A 21,026-nucleotide genomic window follows, 5' to 3' on the forward strand; every position below is an offset into this window, starting at 1 on the left:
CAAACTGTGAATGAATTTCAAAGTCAGATTCCGTTCCTCTCGAACAATAAACAGAGGGTCTTGTCCTGGGGCAAACCCCATGGGGAGGGGAGGGGGGGGGGGGGTGACAGGAGCTGCACTTTGTGTATTTGCCCAGTGCCAGATTCAAATGAACAGGAATCCGTCTCTCCCTCCCAACCCTTTGATGTCCCGCAGCTGCCGTCAGCCCCATTCATTCCACCTGATCCCACATGGTGAACGGGAATGAGAGACAGCTCGCGTCACGCTCAGCTATAAAAGCAAGGGAGGAGGGGTGGGGAAATCCCGGGCTTCTTCCAAACTTCATCCTTGTCACAAGCTGACGCCCGCTCCCCGAGTACCGACCTCTCTTCGTACCTGCTGCAAAGTCACCAAATCCACCGGACCCACAACTGCCCTGGGCGAAAGTTCACCAAAAAAATCCACGCAGAGGAAACTCCAAAATACAAGACTGTTGTGCCTTTTGCAACTCGGGACACGTTTTGCAGCTGAATCAATCGGACAGAGAGAGAGAGAGATTCGAGAGTGGGACTGCATCCTTTCCCATCTCCCTTCATTGGGATATTGATCAGATATTGATCAGAGCCTGTTTCAACAAGAGGGGTAACAACACTTTGCTGTGTCCAGCCTATAAACACACAGGGGGTCAGAGCAGCTCCTGCACTTATTTACAAACTTTCTCCATTATTTCCAGGTCTCTCTCGCCCCCCACCCCAGGCAGGGGGGATTTTGTGCCGGGAGAGCGAGCTTCTCGCCAGCTCAGACTGAAAATGGAGATGGGAACTGGCTGCATGTTTCTGCTGCTAGTGTTTGAGTGGCGGCTATGCGGCGGTATCCAATGGCTGTGAGTACACCAGCTTCAGCGATATTAAAATAGAGACAGGCTGGCTTTTTAGTGTCCTTTCCCTAGGGAAGTCGGAGCATTTTTTTTTGAATGGCATCGCACGCATTTGTAACCCGTCCTTTCTGTGTGTTTTTTCTTCTTCAAAACAGTGGCATCGCTGTGAGCGGCACTGCATTAGGCTGGAACCAGACTCAACATTGTAAACTGGCGCCTCTGGTCCCGGAGCAGCAGCAGCTCTGCCGGCGGAACCTGGAGCTCATGCACAGCATCGTCTTCGCGGCCAAACAGACGCGGCTGGCGTGCCAGGCAAGCATGTCAGACATGAGGTGGAACTGCTCCTCCATCCACTTGGCACCCCACTTCAATCCAGACCTCAACAGAGGTGAAGTACATTATTGTCTCCCTGATTAGAGTAAGCGGCAGTCCTCCCAGTTAGAAGTTTTGTTCTCAGCACCTAAATTGCCCCTTAATTGAAAAAAAATGAATTGGGTACTCTAATTTTTTTTTAAAAAGAGGCCTCAGTTTCATTCTGCAGCACTCCCTCACTGCTGCACAGGATACCAGCCTAGATCGTGTGCTCGGTGTCCTTGGGGAGAGAGAGATTTGAACTCTTTTAATACATTTAGAATACCAAATTATTTTTTTCCAATTAAGGGGCAATTTATTGTGGCCAATCCACCTACCCTGCACACCTTTGGGTTGTGGGGTCGAAGAAGTGCCGCCCTTTGAACTCTTAACCTTATGAGAGTACTGCCACTGACACCAAGGAGTTAAGCACTCCCAGGACATATTTTGAAGATAGCCATGATGTGGAGATGCCGGCGTTGGACTGGGCTGGGGCACAGTAAGAAGTCTTACAACACCAGGTTAAAGTCCAACAGGGTTGGACTCACCTGAGGAAGGAGCTACGCTCTGAAAGCTAGCGATTCCAAACACACCTATTGGACTTTAACCGGTGTTGTAAGACTTCATATTTTGAAGAAGGGCAGGGTGCCCTCCTGGCGATCATTCCACAATTGATATAATTAATATCTTTCATGTCTCTATGGGACTTTAATTTATATAGTGCCTTATAGACTCAGTATCTCATAGAACTTCATCATTATTATCTATTATTTAATTTATTCAATAATTATTGTGTACAGCAGCCAATTGTACACAGTAAGCTTCAACAAACTGTAGATGAAAACATTGTTTTTTGGCAGTGTTGGTTGAGTGAGACGTGTTGGCTGGGGCATTGGGAAAGTTTGCTGATCATCCGTTATTGTCACCTGGGAATTTCAAAATTATGCTGAACAGATGGTTGTCTTTTAGCAGCTTTAACATAAGGGTAGCACAGTTGCTTCACAGCTCCAGTGTCCCAGGTTCGATTCCCAGCTTGGGTCGCTGTCTTTGCGGAGTCAGCACATTCTCCCTGTGTGTGTGTGGGTTTCCTCCGGGCGCTCCGGTTTCCTCCCACAGTCCAAAGATGTGCAGGTTAGGTGGTTTGGCTGTGCTAAATTGTCCTTTGTGTCCAAAAAAAAGATTAGGTGGGGTTACAGGGATAGGGTGGAGGTATGGGCTTAGGTGGGTTGCTCTTTCCAAGGCCCGGTGCAGACTCGATGGCCTGAATGGCCTCCTTCTGCACTGTAAATTCTATGATCTTGCTCATTATCATTTGCAGCTCCAATGTTCAGCTGCTAGCCAGCCCTCTTGTCACTGAGCTGTAAGATGTATGGAATCTCATACATCCACCGGAGGGGGCCTTGATTTAAAGTATCATTAAAAAGGTTACGGGTGCGATTTAACAAAAAAAGAGTCCCATCGAGGGCAGGTTTAGTGGGACACTAAAGCCCCACCCTAGGACTTAAGATGCAAAAGTCAGGACTAATACTTCAGTGCTGTACTGAAGGGGTGCTGCACTGTCAGCGGTGTAGGGCATAATCTAACGGCCGCATTGTGCCCAATTCAAGATGCAATTTACCCAGCTCGCTGAGGAGGCCTCAGCCACGTGCCGCTTTGCACTAGTGTCCACAAACGAGACAGAATGGCATTTGGGGGAGTCTCCCAGGTGATTGGAGGCCTCTGGCACTGCCTGGCTGCCCCGATGGTATTTTGCCATGCTGGGAGTTGGACCTGGGGGTACCCTCCCCTTATGAGGCAGCGGCCCTGAGGATCCCCCAATAGGAACAGACCTCCTCAGTGCAGGAAATTAAGGTAAGTGCGGCCTCAGCATGGGCTTGCCCGCCGAGGCCCCAGAAATAACAGTCCCGTTCGATAGCGGGGTCATTCCTGGCGCTACAAGTGCCGGGAAGTGTCCCACTAAACCTGCCTTCGATGGGACTCTTTTTTTTTTTGTTAAATCGCACCCGTAACCTTTTTAATGATACTTTAAATCAAGGCCCCCTCCGGTGGATGTATGAGATTCCATGGCACCATTTTGAAGAAGAGCAATGGTGTTCTCCCCACTATCCTGATCAAAATTTATCTCTGAGTTAATATTAGGAAAACAGATTGGTCATTGTGACATTGATGTTTTGGGGAGTTTGTTGCGCTCCAATTGCCTGCAGCATTTTGTGCATCACACCTATAAAGTCCCTGGGATGTTGGTGGTTGTGAAAGGCATTAAATAGATTAAAGTCGTGCCTTTTACAAAAATGCAGCACTCACAACTTGAATTTATTTAACATCTTTAGAACAAAGAAAAGTACAGCACAGGAACAGGCCCAGCATGTTGGGATAAAATTATAGAATCCCTACAGTGCTGAAGAAGGTCATTCTGCCCATTGAGTCTGCACCAACCCTCTGAAACAGTACCCTACTTAGGCCCACTCCCGAGCACTATCCCCATAACCTCGCCTAACCGGCACATCCATGCACCATAAAGGACAATTTTACCATGGCCAATCCACCTAATGGGATGGGATGATGGACAAGAGGAATGGAGTTTTAAGAGACTATTGTAGGAGCTGATTAAGCCATAGAGATGAGAAGGGACAAGGCTATGAAGGAATTTAAACACAAAGGTGAACATTTAAAATCTGAGGCATTGGGGACTGGCAGCCAATCTAGGTCAGCTAGGCCAAGTGTGATGGTGAGGTGTGCTTGAGTGTGGGCTAGGATATGGGCTGCAGAATGTTAGTTAGGTTTAAATGTACAAAGGGTGGAGGTTATTTACCAACCAGTAGGTTGCTGATATTCTTTGAAAGAAGTTATTCTTTGATTAGTGCTAGTTTTAAAATGTAATAATATTTAGGCTTGCCAGCAAAATTAAAGGTGTTAAGAGTAGCAGCATGGACACTAAATTGGCTAAATGGTAAGAAAACAGACATTTGTCGGGATAGACTGTATTTTGGCCATGGGTGGCACACAGTGTTGCTCCCCACAATTCAATATTGCTGTTTCTGATATGTATTAATGACTTGGACTTGGATGTCAAAACTTATAGATGACACTGAACTTGGAACTGCAGTAAGCAACGAAGAAAAGGACATAAATGAGCTGAAATGGGTGGACTAATGATGGATAGAAGTCAATACAAAAATGTATGAGGTGATACATTTAGGTAAGAAGAACGAGGAGAGACAATATGAGCAAAATGATACAACTTTAAAAGGGAGTGCAAGAGCAACTTGCACAATTCCTCAGCCATTCCAAGTTAGTAAAGCATCTGTAATCCTAGATTTTATAAATAAACAAAGAAAGTTATGCTAAATTGATTTACTTCGACTCCAGGTGGATTATTGTGCCCAATTCTCGGCACCACATTAGGAAGGAAGTGAGGGCTTTGGAGAGGAAGGGATTTACTCAAATGGTAGCTATGAGGAGCGTTTGGATAGGTTGGGGGTATTTTCCTTGGAACAAAGAAGGCTGAGAGGTGACTTAATTGAGGTGTACAAAATGATGAGGGGAAGAGATAGAGTGGACACGATAAAATTGTTTCCTTTGGTGGGAAATTCTAGAACCAGGGGACATGGATTCATGATAAGTGGCAGAAGGTGTAGAGGGGACATGAGGAAGAACGTTTTTACGCAGAGGGTAGTGGGAGTCTGGAGTTCACTGCCTGAGTTGGTGGTGGAGGCAGAGACCCTAAACTCTTTTAAACAGTACCTGGATCGCCACCTTAAGTGCTATAAGCTAAAGGGTAATGGACCGGGCACTGGAAGGTGGGATTAGAAAGGGCACTTGGGTGTCCTTGGGCTGGCATGGATAAGATGGGCTGTAACTTTTTTATGGTTCCAGGGAGGAAACATATGAGTATATATTAACATACAAGGAACTATATGAATAGACTGGAGAACCTGGGGTTGTTCTCCTTAGAGAACAGAAAGCTTAACAGGAGTTTTGAGGGATGTGTTCAAAATGTTGGAAGGTTCAGTTAAAGGAAATAAAGCTAATTGTTTTAAGCAACTGAAGGATCAATAACCAGAAGGCACAGATTAACGGTTAGCAAAACAAAACAGGCGACATGAAACAGAGCTTTTTTTATGCAATGAGTGGCTAGGATTTGGAATGCACGGCCTGATAGGGTGGTGGAAACGGATTCAATAACAGCTTTCAAAAGGGAATTGGACACATACATGAAGGAAAATAAATTGCAGAGATGAAAGGACTGATAAGATTACTCTTCGAAAAGACCGTGCCGACTCGGTGCGTTTCCTCTGTGCTGTTCTATAATATTCCATGTTACATAAATGCAAGTCAAATATTCATTTTTAAGGTTAGATTAAAATAGCATGTTGGTACCTAAACATAGCTTATGAAAGCTGTGCACCTACTATTTATTGCTTTAGATAGAATCACACTGAATAATGTCTTTCATCGTATTATTTGCCACTGAATGGATGTTTTTTAAAAATAATACAAAAGCCCGGTAACCTTTTACACTCTGCAAAGCTGGAATAAGACAGGACATTTAAAACAATGGGTGCATGAGTGAAGTGGTTTTAGTCATGCATGAGTGAAATGGGAAACGTGCTCAACTGTGCCTGTGCATGGGATTGTATAAAGGGCAGCAATCAAAGAACAGACTTTTGTTCTTGCTGTCTGGTTTTATCAAAATCACTGCACAGCCAACCCAGAATTTGGTTGTGACATTCAATTGATCACTCCTAAAAGGATTTGCAAAATAGTCTTGAATGTCCCTGTCAAGAGTTTTGAAAGTAAGAGTTTCTTCACTTAAGCATAAGTAGATCCTTCTTGACGATGGATATTCATAAAACTTTACATCCAGATTTCAGGAAGCTGTGTTCCTGAAATCTGTTTGCTTTTTAAAAATCATTGTTCTCATCTCGAAATTCTTACACGGTCTTGCTCCACTGTTGAACCTCCAGTTCTGCAACTTAGAAACAGTGCAATTTCAGGACATTTGAGAATTCCAGTACTCTTTGCACCACCATTTGCAATCAAGCTTCCCGTCATCATGCCCCTGTTGTTTGGAATTCCATCCCCCAAGTTGCATAGTCCTTCTGCCGTTCCCTCGACTGAGCCCCCTTTCAGCTTCAGTGCTTGAAACTATGCCTTTAAACACATCCTGCCTTTTTTCCTGCTGCGATTCCATAAATGCGACTTGAGATAATTTATTACATAAAAGTCACAGAATACAAGCAGATTGGTTTTTTTTATCATTTAAGCTCACGCTGGTGCTTTTTGCACCGACCTGGTAAAGTTGCTACATAGATTAAAATTAAGATTCCCAGTGGTTCAGAATGAAGGAGAGTTTGTGCAGGGGGTCGGGATTGAAAGCACTTGCAACAGCGCCGCTCCCGACGGCCCCGGGGAAATACTCAGGGAATCCGGTAATAATAGCTTCATTGAGAATTTGGAGGCAGTTTCGCCAACACTTCGGGTTGGCGGCAGGGTCAAGGGAAATGCTGATTCAGGGGAACCACAGATTTGAGCCGGGGAAGTGGGATGGAAATTTTCGGAATTGGGAGGAGAAGGGGATTAAGACACTAAAAGATTTGTTTCTTGGGGGTCATTTTGCAGGATTGAAGGAGCTGGAAGCGAAATATGGGCTGGAGCAGGGGGAAATGTTTAGATACATGCTTCCCGGTGGAGCCGGCCTCCACATTGAACAAAGAACAAAGAAAAGTACAGCACAGGAACAGGCCCTTCGGCCCTCCAAGCCTGTGCCGACCATGCTGCCCGTCTAAATTAAAATCTTCTACACTTCCTGGGTCAATATCCCTCTATTCCCATCCTATTCATGTATTTGTCAAGATGCCCCGTAAATGTCACTATCGTCCCTGCTTCCACCACCTCCTCCAGCAGTGAGTTCCAGGCATTCACTACCTTCTGTGTAAATACTTGCCTCGTACATCCCTAAACCTTGCCCCTTGCACCTTAAACCTATGCCCCCTAGTAATTGACCCCTCTACCCTGGGAAAAAGCCTCTGACTATCCATTCTGTCTATGCCCCTCATTGCTGGAGGAGGTGCTGACGACAGGGGGACTGGAGAAGGTGGTTTACCGAGCTATTTTGGAAGAGGAGAAGGCACCACTGGAAGGGATCAAAGCGAGGTGGAAGGAAGAGTTTGGAGAGGATATGGAGGAGGGGTTCTGGTGTGAGGTGCTCCGGAGAGTGAACGCCTCCACCTCATGCGCAAGGTTGAGGCTGATACAGCTGAAGGTGGTCATGAGGGTGCGGATGAGCCGATTCTTTGAAAGAGTAGAAGATGTGTATGAACGTTACCGGGGGGGGGGGGGGGGGGGGGGGGGGGGGTGGTAATCACGTTCATATGTTTTGGTCCTGTCCAAAGCTAGAGGATTACTGGAAGGAGGTTTTTAGTGTTGCACGTGAAACTGGACCGGGCCCCCGGGAGGCCATATTCGGGGTGTCGGACCAGTCAGGGTTGGAAACGGGTGTGGAGGCAGATGTTGTAGCCTTTGCCTCGTTGATCGCCCGAAGGCAGATCCTGATAGGTTGGAGATCAACCTCTCCACCCTGTGCCCTGGCGTGGCGGGGGACCTGTTGGAATTCTTGACTCTTGAGAAGGTTAAGTTTGAACTGAGGAGAAGGATGGAAGGATTCTACAATTCATGGGCATTATTCATTATGCACTTTCAAGAACTGGATAACATCGAACATTAGTTGGGGGGGGGGGAGGGGACGGTGTGTGTTAATGGTGACTATGGGTGATTCCTGATTCCTTTTTGTCATTTGTTTATGTGAACATGCGGGCTAATGTCTGGGGTTTGGTGGGAGGATGGGATCGTTGTTATTGATCTGGGGATTTACATATTTGTGACTGATTATTGTTTATTGTTGGTGGGTGTAAATTTGGGATAAAATGTGAAAAGGAGAAGAATAAAAACATTTTAAAAAAAAAAAGAAATAAATGAAAATTAAACCTCTTGGGATTGGGAGCCCGTCTTGTACCAACAGTATAGCCTTGAAACAACATTCTCAAATCGGCCGCCTTTAGTTTGGGATTTGCCTACAGCAGTAAGCTATAGAAACCAAGACTGAGTGGCCATTGATGTTAGCAAGTAAATTACAAAGTCATACTATAACGAGGATAATTAATTTGTCCCGAATTCACTGCCCAACATAAACTGCTGTCCGGCAAGATAGGGTGATCTCGGGTGTATGGGTCGGGGAGGGCAAGGTGTCGGAAATACACCAGGAGTTGAAAGAAGAGGGGGAAACGCTGGTAGAAGAGTTGAAGGGTAAATGGGAGGAGGAGCTGGGGGAGGAGATCGAGGAAGGCCTGTAGGCTTATGCTCTAGGTAGGGTTAATTCCTCCTCCTCGTGTGCCAGGCTCAGCCTGATACAATTTAAGGTGGTCCACAGAGCGCACGTGACGGGGGCGAGGTTGAGTAGGTTCTTTGGGGTGGTGGACAGATGTGGAAGGTGCTCAGGGAGCCCGGCGAACCATGTCCATATGTTTTGGTCATGCCCGGCACTGGAGGGGTTCTGGAGAGGAGTGGCGGGAGCAATATCTCAGGTGGTGAAAGTCCGGGTCAAGCCAAGCTGAGGGCTAGCAATATTTGGAGTAGTGGATGAACCGGGAGTGCAGGAGGCAAAAGAGGCCGGCATTCTGGCCTTTGTGTCCCTAGTAGCCGGGCGAAGGATCTTGCTAATGTGGAAGGAGGCAAAGCCCCCCAGCCTGGAGGCCTGGATAAATGATATGGCTGGGTTCATAAAGTTGGAGAGGATTAAGTTTGCCTTGAGAGGGTCTGCGCAGGGGTTCTACAGGCGGTGGCAACCGTTCCTAGACTATCTCGCGGAGCGTTAGAGGAAGGTCGGTCAGCAGCAGCAGCAACCTTGGGGGGGGAGACGTCCTGGGAGCGGGGGGGGAGGGCGCGGGGAAAGGGGGGACTGCCTGTGAGGGTGGATGAGCAAGAGATAACATGAAGGGTTGGGGAAACTGGCACGTACGGGTGAGGGCGAGTGTACAACGCTGTGTAAATATATCATTTTGCCATGTATATATCTTGCTCTGCGCGATTTCTCGTTTTTTTTTGTTACGGGGGGGGGGGGGGTTATTGTTTGTAAGGGAGAAAAATTATGTTAAAAAACCTTAATAAATATATATATTTTTTTAATAAACTGCTGTCCGTGTGGAGTTTGCACATTCTCCACGTGTTTGCGTGGGTTTCGCCCCCACAACCCAAGGATGTGCAGGGTAGGTGGATTGGCCATGCTAAATTGCCCCTTAATTGGATAAAAGAATGAATTGGGTGCTCTAAATTTATAAAAGTCAACAAATAAATAAATTGCTATCTTATGAGGTCATAAGGGGGCGGGATTCTCCGTCGGCAGACACCAGGGTCGCGGAACGCGATTGGGCGGAGGATCTGTCTTGACGCCAAAATCGTGGCGGTCGCCTAGTTCACGCCAGATCGCAATTCTCCCGGGACTCTACAGCGGTGCCGTTGCGTTCCACTCTGCATGTGTATATATATATATATGCATATAATTAGTGGGCCTGACCCGGTATTCTCTGGGGCCTCTGTGAGGCTCCACCTCTGCCGAGGGAATTCCCACCGATGAGGTTCATTTGTGCTATTAAAAATTGGGAAGCAGGCCCCGTGGCTGATGAGGGAGAGAGAGAGAGAGGGGCTAGGACACGCAACCTTGCGCTGCCGATCCTGAGACAGGTCGGGCTGGCTGGGAGGGCGCCCTGCCAGAGCAGATCGGGGAGGTGGAGGGAGGAAGGGGGAGTGACCATGGGACCAGCTGTGGGGCCGGGGAGAATCCCCATGGGACGAGAGTGTCCAGGCAAGGACCGCCATTGCCGCGACCTGTAAGGCAGCCACCTTGCTGCATATCCCACTGACCACATACCTTGGCCCATGGTTTTACAGAGCGACACCGGCCGTATGGATGCCACCACCCCCACACCTCAGCCCCACTCTCCACCCCTATTCCAACCGCCCGCCCGTGGGGCAGCATGTGGCCCACCCGGGGGGCACCGAATGGTGGTCACAGAGCATCAGCTGATGCTACCCCAGGCAGCAGGGATGGGCACCAGGGCCAGATGCCCACATTGTGCTAAGCATCAACGGGGCCTGGGGTGCGGAGATGTGGAGGGTGACATGCAGGGGCAGGGTCCGTAGTGCCAACCGGGACCACCACGTAGCCCTGGACCAGGTTGGGAACGGGGGTACGCATTGTGCTAACACGTTGGCCTTTCACCCATGCAGACAATGGATATTGGAAATCCAACCAGCAATGGTGCCTTCCTGCTAGTCACCACGACCCTGGGGGATGTACGAGCTGGAACTGCTCAAGGAGGAGCCTGCCCTAGAGGGACAGGAGGCAGCCATGGAGGAATGAGAGCCGGCTGCCTAAAGGGCCGAGGAGGATGAGGAGATGCAAAGGAGGCGCCACATGAGGCCTCGCGTGTACCGGCCGCGCCTGTCATTCGAGGACCTGCCGGAGCGGGCATGCCATCGAAGACGCCAGCTGATCAACGGAACTGTGCGACATACCTGCCAGATCACGGTGCACCTGACACCACAGAGGAATTGGGGAAGGACGCCCGCTCCCGGTGACCATCAAGTTGACGGTCACCCTGAACATCTATGCCAGGAGTTCCTTCCTAACCCTAACCGTAATTTGGGGACCTGTCTGGAGTCTCATAGACCTCGGTGCACAGGTGCACCCGCGCTGTCATGGCAGTCCTATATGCCCAGTCGGCACAATACATCCAACTCAATGTGGACCAAGCCCACCAGAATACCCGGGCAGTGGGGTTCGCCGCCATCGCCCCCAGATCCAGGGGGTGACCGACGATATTCATGTCCCCTACGAGCACCTGCAGATGACCGGCCAGTCTTCACAAACTGAAAGGGGTTCCACTTGATGAGCGTGCAGCTAGTGTGTGACCATGCGATGTACGTCTGCGCTCATAACCCAGGCAGTGTGCACAACGCCTTAAACCTGGCACACTCGGCAGTTCCTGGCCTCTTGGAGATGCCCCCCAGTTGGGGGTTGATTCCTGAGTGACGGGGGTTATCCACTGCGATCGTGGCTGATGAAGCCTATCCAGACACCATGGACTGATGCGGAGATAATGACCCCCATGGCGCAAGCAGGGGCGTGATGGAGCGGTGCTTCGGCATCCTGAAGATGACGTTCAGATGCCTGGACTGCTGTGGAGGGGCTCTCCAGTATAGCACTGGGAGGGTCTCCCACATCATGGTGACCTGCTGTGTCCTCCACAACATTGTGCAGCAGAGGGGCAATGTACTGGAGGAGGAGGATGAATGCCGGTCCTCGTCCGACGAGGAGGACACGGGGGAGGGAAAGGATGGGTAGGACATGGGGCCCGGGTGGGCACTGAAGGCCGCATAACGTAGTTGTGGGGGTATTATGCTGGTGGATATTGGCGGGGGAGAGGTAAGTGCCATGGGGATCACAATCACTTCCTCGTCCAATGCCGACCTCTCTCCCGGCGACTTCGGGCCCTCCGACCATGTCTAGGGCCATAATTTCTGCTGCGGTGAGGGTCCGAAGGTCCGGCGGTCCCCCTCCACTCTTCCACTCTTCTCCCGCTCGCCGTGATTATGAATGGCCTTCTCCTGGGGGCGAGGGGGGAAACAGAAAACGCACAGTGTTAGGCAGTCCGACGCATGCAGCCCAGGGGGTGGCTTTGGTGGCCAGGGCACCCAGTCATGGCAGATGGTATGGGTGCCGGCACGTGGTGCAGGGTGGGGGTTCGCCCACCTCCGGGAGGGGGTGGGATATGGGTGTCTGGAACGGGGTTTGATGCCAGGGGCACTGCTGCCTACCCACCCTGGCCGTCCTGAGGAGGTTGTGCAGTTTCTTTCGGAACTGCTGACTGGTCCGGGCGGCAATGACTACCTGCGCCCAGGCTCAGCGAATGGCGGCGGCAGGCAGCCTCCTTCCCACTCTGGGGTACAGGGTTGCCCGCCTCTCCTCCACGACGTCCAGTTCTGCATCGGTAAACCTGGGTGCTGCTCGTTTTGCTGCCATCTTGTTGGCTGGGATGGTGAGAGTGGGGGGGGGGGGGCTCATTGGAATCGATCGTGTCCTGGCGCGGTGCCAGTTTTCCTGTCTAGAACTCCACTGCACCAGTGTCAACACTTTGTCTCAGGCGCAGAGAATCTGGCCCCCAATTTTCTGTGAAGTCCTACATTGAGGAATCAAGCAGCAATCTCCATATTGCAGCGAAAAGAAAAGGGGGATGTTTGATGTATTTCAAATTTAAAAGAAAGCTGAATGTCCAGGACCTGGCTGTTGAAACCATCGCAAGGAAATGTCAGCGTGCTGCTGTTCATTCTCTTTTGTATATACTCTTTATAAATACCAGTGGCTCTTTCATGGTGTTGTTTATTCTATATTTGATCACATTTTATAAGGACTGATGTTGAGATGCCGGCGCCGGACTGGGGTGAGCACAGTAAGAAGTCTGACAACACCAGGTTAAAGTCCACCAGGTTCAATTCACTAGCTTTCGGAGCACTGCTCCTTCCTCCTTCCTCAGGTGAATTCCTCCGGTTTATAAGGACTGAAGCACCATACCAAATAACAAGAAATGCTTCACAGTAGAAGGAATACATTCCTGTTACTCCTTGCTTTTGGGATATGTTTTGGCAGCACTTTTGAAAAGCACTAAAAAAAACAACTGTTTATGCAGTGCACAAACATCATTTATCCCTTTTATTTTCCTTTGAAACTATTCCCCAGGCTGCATTAAGGTCAGATTCAACAGTTACAAGCTAAGTGAATGAACTCTTAAAAAGCCATACTTCAAGTGTATAAAGGAAATCTCATGTTTGGGAGTGGTATCAAGGCAGCACACATTTGAAGCATCAAAGTAGGGCAAATACATTGGGATAGGCTCAACCTGTTTAATTACTACTCACATGTTTGATTTACTAAATGTGAACACATCAGAAGTATTGACAAGAATGAGCAGTGTAGGGGCAGAACTTCGATTTACATAAAAGCCAGCAAATACCAAAATGCATCTATCCAAATCACACAATAATTTCTAACAATTGTTTGTCTGACATTTTCCACTTTCAAGTGATTGGTGATGGAGCCAAGAACATTTATAGAATAAACACACAAATATATGAACCGGAATGGTACTTGATTCAATGCCTAATATTAATCATTTAGTTCTGATGTGGAGATGCCGGCGTTGGACTGGGGTGAGCACAGTAAGAAGTCTTACAATACCAGGTTAAAGACCAACAGGGTTGTTTTGAATCACTAGCTTTTGGAGCACTGCCACTTCCTCAGGTGAATCATCGGAAGGAAGGAATCATCATGAGGAAGGGGCAGTGCTCCGAAAGCTAGTGATTTGATTTATCATTTTTCCTTTCCAGTTAGATCATTGGATCAGTGTATATAGCTGTAAGTGTGCATATGTTCACACAATATAGGTGATGGCCATCAGTGAAGCGACATGCACTTATCTGGGGGATCTATTGTGAGGAGAGGGTTGTGAGAAAAGGGCAGTAATTATGTTTTATTTACGTAACAAACCTGAAAATTCCGAGAGTTGGTGGTCAATAAAAACAATTTTAAAGTTGTCTTAAAAAAAAAATGTTTGCATTTATCTAACACCTTCCAACAGGCAATAAGTACTTTTGAAGTTCCTGTTTTAATGCAGGAAATTAAAAAAAAAAAATTAGAGTACCCAATTCTTTGATTTTTCAATTTAGCATGGCCAATCCAGCTACACTTCACATCTTTTGTGTTGTGGGGGTGAGACCCAAGCAGACACGGGGCGAATGCGCAAACTCCACACGGCCAGTGACCCGGGGTCAGGATCAAACCCGGGTCCTCGGTGCTGTGAAGCAGCCATGCCACCCATAAACATAAGTCAATTTGCACACAGAGAGCAAAGTCCTAATGGTCATTTAATCTGCTTTAATACTATTGGTGTTGAGGGAGGAAACTGACCTGCTCCTCAAAATAGTGCCATTATTTTTTTACATCCACATGACAGGTTTCATGTCCTAACATACATGTTTGTAAGCTACTAACTGAGGCTTGACTGGTCTTCATGCATCTTTGATTTCTATATTTTGCATGTATTGCAGGGACAAGGGAGTCATCCTTCGTGTACGCCCTCTCTTCTGCTGCACTCAGTCACTCCATCGCACGGTACTGTGCCTCTGGCGAGTTGCCAAGCTGCTCCTGTGGTCTCATTCCAGCAGAGGTTGCCGGGCCTGACTTCAGGTGGGGTGGTTGTGGTGACAACCTCCGCTATGGCCTGCAGCTAGGCTCTGTTTTTGCAGACGCACCAGTGAAAGGCAACAGGGCTGGAACACAGGCAAATAGGCTAATGATCAAGCACAACAATGACGTTGGTCGGCAGGTAAATGGTTAATGGGCTGAAGCATATTTTTGCTGCATCATATTCCATGGTTAAACTGCACCTTAAAAAATTATGCTAATATCCATCATTATGTATTCGAAATCGTGTCAGTGTAAACAAGCCTTGTTTCAACACCTAACTTCAAATTTTTGTCAATTTGCAGGTCAAGGTTAAATTCACTCATGATTTGGAACAGCAAATGCTGTCATTTACTTAATCTATGGCATGGGATGAGAATTAACTCTTCTTTCTACATAGCATAACCATGGCAACTCCCCTCAATTCACTGCTGAGATCAAACACCACACCTGGGAAGCTCCACCCAGCCATGGGTTTGAGTTATAAACAAGGAAGGCTCCCTCAATCCAGAATCAGATTCACGGAGTTTAACCTAGCAGCTCTACGCAGGGACACTTCACCATGGGCTTCGGGTCACTCCATGGACTGAATACTTACAAACCAACCAGAGCAGCTACACTAACTCAGTATGTATAAGTAGAACAAAGTGTAGGCCCGGATTCTGTGCTCCCCGCACATCGTGACATCTTGGAAGCAATCTGCCGACAGGATCTAGTGGTATGAAATCCCCTTTACTCAATGTAATAATAATAATTGTTTATTGTCACAAGTAAACTTCAATGAAGTTACTCTGAAAAGTCACTAGTCGCCACATTCTGGCGCCAGTTCGGGGAGGCCGGTATGGGAATTGAACGCGCGTTGCTGGCATTGTTCTGCATTACAAACCAGCTGTTTAGCCCACTGTGCTAAACCAGCCCTCAGGTTGTAACTGGCACCGAGTCGAAAGGATCTCCAGTAACTAGCAACAGTGATGCCATCAAGCAGGGTATGCAGCCAATCACATTTGGAGGTATTGTCACAGACAATAAATCAGGAGGTCAAATCCATTGAATCCCATTTTAAAAATTTACAGAGAGCAAATAAAGGATTGGGACATACACATGGGATTAAGGCAGAAGACAAAAGTATCAGGATTTAAAAAAAAAAATTAAATATATGGGGCGGATTTTATGGGGCGCCATTGCCCCTGTGCCGGCCCCGGGGATATCTCCGTCTCCACAATGCATGAGCAGTAGCGGTTTGGATACGTTGAAATTATGTAGGGTGGAGGAATTGAGAAGGAAGCTAAGGAGAGCATTGCGGAGGGTGAAATATCCCCTGGTCAGATTCATATTCCGTTTATACCCATGATCTGGGCAACTCGAATCAATCCACTCCCAAGAGGACACTGCATAATGTAACAGCTCCACCTGTAAGAGTATATAAAGTTCCCACCTATTGAGAGCATACAGAACAGTTTCACTTACATGCGATATGCAGCATAACCAAGCACCTTCATATACTGAGAATATATAGTGACCCTGGGGTAGCCTCACTCCTGAGTAAGTATCAGTCCTTAGTTATACTTTCCCAGGGGTGCAGCTTACAGAAGTTTAAGAAGGAAAAATCCAAAATTGCAGGAGATCTCTGCTGCTCTGAGGTCTGACCTACCAGCCATCACAAGGGTTGTAAAAACATTTACAGAGATCTGTACTCTTAAGTGCAAGGTTACACTCTGTCACTGAATGGCCAAAACATAATCCAAAATCACAGCATGTGAGCCTTTGCGGGATATGCCTTAATCCAAAAGAAGGATTGCCAGAGATATCTGGCCTGATCTTCAATTATACTGTCAATGAGGAATAATGAGTCACCTGAGATCGATACAAACCTAATTTGGGGGAACAATAGTCTGTGCCAGGCTGCCAGGGAGAGTGCCAGGATACCACCCTGCCCTGTCCCCGACCACCGGAGGTCCAATAGCCTGCCAGACCCCCGAGATGCCATCATGCCTGGTCCATGTTTGTGGAAACCAGCACTAAAGGGTGCTCAGTTGAGGTTTTAAATGAGTAGAATGGCTCATTTAAATATCATTATGTAGATCACGCCCAGCGAGGGTGTGATCCGGATCGCGACGGGCGTAGCGAGTCAGGTAACTCACAATTGGACCAGCGCGGAGCTCGATTTAGGGCTCAACTGGGATTCACCCATTGCTTCCGGCTCCGCATTGGGCACAATGCAGTGGCTGAATCGTGCCCATAGTGTGTTAGAGTAGGCTGATTCCTTCCTGAATCTCAGATGGTACAAACACTCTGTGACACTAAGATTCCTCTGCCCAGGGAGCCAGGGAAGGAATAGGGAGAGAGGATATTGCTTCAAGCACAGTTGAAAGTAAAATAGTGGAGTTGTGAGAATTGATGCATAAGCTTAGTAGTGACTAGGAAGGCTTGTGTAGACCTTTACCGTGGGAGGTTAAATGGGTAAAGTATAGGCTAGATGGCAAGTGCATGGTCTGGGTTTAAATGAGTCTCCTTATTCCAACTTAAGTAACTCTCCGCAGTATTGGTGTCTCTTGTATAATGTGTAGGAAAATAATTGCATTGTTACTTAGCCTTGCTAACATGCATTTTCTCTTACCAGACATTGATTAATTCTTTGGAAACCAAGTGTAAGTGCCATGGTGTTTCTGGCTCATGTTCAGTCAAAACCTGTTGGAAGGGATTACAGGAACTAAGCAAAATTGCTGTGAATCTGAAGTCAAAGTACCTGGCAGCCACCAGAGTGATTCACCGTTACGTTGGCACCAGGAAACAGCTGGTGCCAAAAGAACTCGATATAAGACCGGTTAGAGAGAGTGAACTGATATACCTGGTGGGCTCACCGGATTACTGCTCAACAAGTGAAAAGCAAGGCTCCTATGGTACACATGAGAGGTAAGGGCTTCTCGCACTGTCTTCATTTTCTGCATTGATTCATTCTCTACTGAACTATTCCTCTCCATTGGGATTTAGTCCTGCTGAAACGCAATTCTAAAGGTGCCCTTCGCCCATCCAGGCCTCGACCCAATGACCATTCCTCATGTGTGAGTTCAGATGGTGAGAATCAACAGCTTATCAACTGACCCACTTTGGGCAATAGTTTCAATATATCTTGTCCCCTTCTGAAGGAAACAACAATCTAACCAAATTCCCTGCACCAATAACTCAGCATTACACCTTGGAGTAGAACAGGAGATCTCTACTGCGCTGAGGTCTGACCTAACAGCCATCACAAGGGGTGTAAAAGCATTTACAGAGATCCGTACTCGTAAGTGCAAAGTTACACTGAATGGGCAAAACTTAATTATTTGTGATTACGCTCTCAGATCTCACAAAGATAGGAATTGCAAAAAGAAAGAGAGGAAACAATAGAGAGATAAAAAGGCAAAATATCTGAATGTTATTTGACCACCCCTGATGCCCATGTGATAGATAACAGCTTGTGTCTTTTAGCAACATTTGTATAAAACTCCTGACTGACTATTAGCAATGTCGAATATGGAACCACAGCTAACTCTTAATCAGATGCCTGCACACTTGTACTATCGAACAGGGATAATGAGTTACTGTTCTCCCGTGTCTGCGTGGGTCTCACCCCCACAACCCAAAAGATGTGCAGGGTAAGTGAATTGGCCACGCTAAATTGCCCCTTAATTGGGTACTCTAAATTACTGTTCAGGAGTGTAAAAAATTACTCGCCTACCCCCATAATAGTTACGGGTCACAGCAACAAATTGTAACGTCAATTCCTAAACTCCGATGACAGCACAGACCTGGGATCTGTCTGGTGATATGTCGTTTATATGAGGGTTTCTTTTACCAGTTATTAATTCAGGGTCACACATTCAAAAACAGTTTCTTCCCTGTTGTTATCAGACTCCTAAACGACCCTCTTATGGACTGATCTGATTAATACTACAGCCCTGTATGCTTCACCCGATACCGGTGTCTATGTAATTACATTGTGTACCTTGTGTTGACCTATTATGTATTTCCTTTTCATGTATTAAATGATCTGTTTGAGCTGCTCGCAGAAAAATACTTTGCCCTGTACCTCGGTACACGTAACAATAAACAAATCCAATCCAATCCAGACATGGGACTGAGACTGTAGGACGCCTAGTAGCTTTGTTACTCTAATGAGTAGATGAGTCAATGGGCAGCACAATACCACAGTGGTTAACGCTGTTGCTTCACAGTGCCACAGGTTCGATTCCCGGCTTAGGTCACTGTCTGTGTGGAGTCTGCACGTTCTCTCTCTGTCTGCGTGGGTTTCCTCAGGGTTCTCCAGTTTCCTCCCACAAGTCCCGAAAGACCTGGGGTGGGATTCACGCCTGCCGGAAAACAGGCGAGAATCACTCCGGACTTTTTCCTCAAAATTCCGGGGTGATTCCCCGTTTTCCAGGGGGCTAGCAGGGCCCCCGGTGTGCGTCCTGCGGCTCTGGCTGCCGGTGGGGCCCCGCTTTCCAGACTGCGCGGCCGCGCATGCCCATGGCAGCCGCAAGCGGGTCTGTGCATGCGCATGGCGGCCACTTCGGCACAGGCACCCCGGACATGGCAGACCCACATAGCGGGCCCGGGCGGAATAAGGTAGGAACCCCCCCCTCCCGGATCGCGATGGCCCCTGATCGCGGGCCTGGCCACCGCTCAGGCCCCCCCCTTGGAGTCAGATTACCCCCCGCCAGGACTGCGGCCGCAGGTCCGCGCTCCCGCCGGGTGGTACCAGATGTGAACCGTGCCGGTGGCAGTTCGGCCGGTCGATTGAGGAGAATCGCCGCGGGAGCCTTTTTCAGCGGCCCCCGACTCGCGACGCGTCGACCGCACGCGCGACTATTCTCCGCCCCCGCGCTGGGTGGATTCTGCCGCGTGGGGTCGGAGAATCCCGCCCGTACTGTTACGTGAATTGGACATTCCGAATTCTCCCTCGGTGTACCCGACCAGGCGCCAGAATGTGGCCTCTGGTGGATTTTCACAGTAACTTCATTGCAGTGTTAATGTAAGCGTAGTTGTGACAACAAAGATTATTATTATTACCTTGAGTTTTACAGGTCCAGTATGTTGCTGATCGAAATGATTTTTAACCTGCTTTCCTTATTTGCTTCACCTATAGACAATGCAACAAGACGTCTGTCGGCAGCGACAGCTGTAACCTGATGTGCTGTGGTCGGGGATACAATGCATATACAGAAACAATTATAGAGAGATGTAGTTGCAAGTATCACTGGTGCTGTTACGTAACGTGCAAAAAGTGTGAGAGGACTGCAGAAAGGTATGTGTGTAAATAACTGGCAAGGATCTCACTAAATGGCAGCATAGCCTTAGACTAAAAGGAGCAGTATCTGAGAAGATAAACTATAGGGAGAATTTAAAAAGCCTGGAGACTGGTTGCCAAAAAAGACCAATATTCCTTGGATACTGCTGGAAGAATGCGTGGAATTGAGATAAACCTCCGTATTGAAAGAAAAGACTAGCAAAATCTAAAGAGCCAAGAGAACGGACTCAGGTTATTATCTTCAAAAAGATTGGCAAATGGACACATTTTCATTTATCAAAAAGATTCTTTTGTCCCTTTGCTATGCTCAGTGGCCTGAAGGACCAGCTTACGATGAATGCCAGTGATTTGAGGAAAGAGAATGGCATTGAGAAAGGGGAGAACTGCGACCAACAATGATCGATTGTTGAAGGGATGGAAAATTGAAGCACAAAACCAGGAGAAGTGCTGCTTACTCTGGGAAACATTAAACAGGGCACACTTCACAGCATTGAGGGAATAAATATGGCCTGGAGGCGGACCATCTGTTCTGAATCTTTGCACTGAAACGCTGTGAGTAGAGTGCAGCAAAGCAGACCTTGAGCATTACAATAACAGACATTGCACCTCGCTGGGAGTGATCCAACAAAGCCTTGATAAGATTACAAATTCCTATCTGCTAGAGCTTATCACAATGTGCAATAAATGTGCCATCCTACCATGACGGGCAAAATTCATTTGGAAAAGGATTTTTTGTAAAGGTTTCAGCATTGCCAAGTACTTGGCCATTCTTATTTATAGAAGTGTGTTTTTTGTGGCGGTGGAGGGTGGTTGGTGTTGGGAGAGGGCGGGCTAGATTTTTCACATTGGCTGGAGTATCAACCTTTGGTGAGGACACTTCCCTATGGACATGAACAGGGGAAGGCAGCATTGTACCATTCTGTCACTTTTATAACTTTGTAGCAACCAGCTATAGTATCTCCACTTTCTGTCTTTGATTTATGTCTGGTTATTATTTATTTTCCTAAATAAAAAAATTCTACTGGTCGGAAATTCTGTGGCAAGTCATTTTAGAGGATATGTGAGTGGCATTATATGTTATTAATTTATAAAGATAATTTATTTTCCTGTTTACCATGATAATTATAAGGTATCACAAGCTGTGGAACTACATTGTCCCTCTTTCACTGGGATAGTTAATTACCTTATTAATTAATCCTGTCCTCGGACACACGGTGGGAGGAGGTGGCAGC

At 47.5% G+C, this 21,026-nt stretch overlaps 1 protein-coding gene across 1 annotated transcript; it reads left to right on the forward strand.

Moving 5' to 3' along the window:
• Positions 1-277: 277 nt before the first annotated feature.
• Positions 278-20,826, forward strand: LOC140421206 (protein Wnt-11b-like). Its single transcript, XM_072505736.1, has 6 exons — positions 278-621; positions 713-862; positions 1,012-1,244; positions 14,369-14,646; positions 17,125-17,417; positions 19,633-20,826. Exons 2-6 carry the CDS (start codon positions 789-791, stop codon positions 19,805-19,807), a joined length of 1,053 nt encoding a protein of 350 aa, XP_072361837.1. The 5' UTR covers positions 278-621; positions 713-788; the 3' UTR covers positions 19,808-20,826.
• The last annotated feature ends 200 nt before the right edge of the window (positions 20,827-21,026 follow it).

The sequence above is a fragment of the Scyliorhinus torazame genome, chromosome 5 (assembly GCF_047496885.1).
Source record: "Scyliorhinus torazame isolate Kashiwa2021f chromosome 5, sScyTor2.1, whole genome shotgun sequence".
Lineage (NCBI taxonomy): Eukaryota > Metazoa > Chordata > Chondrichthyes > Carcharhiniformes > Scyliorhinidae > Scyliorhinus > Scyliorhinus torazame.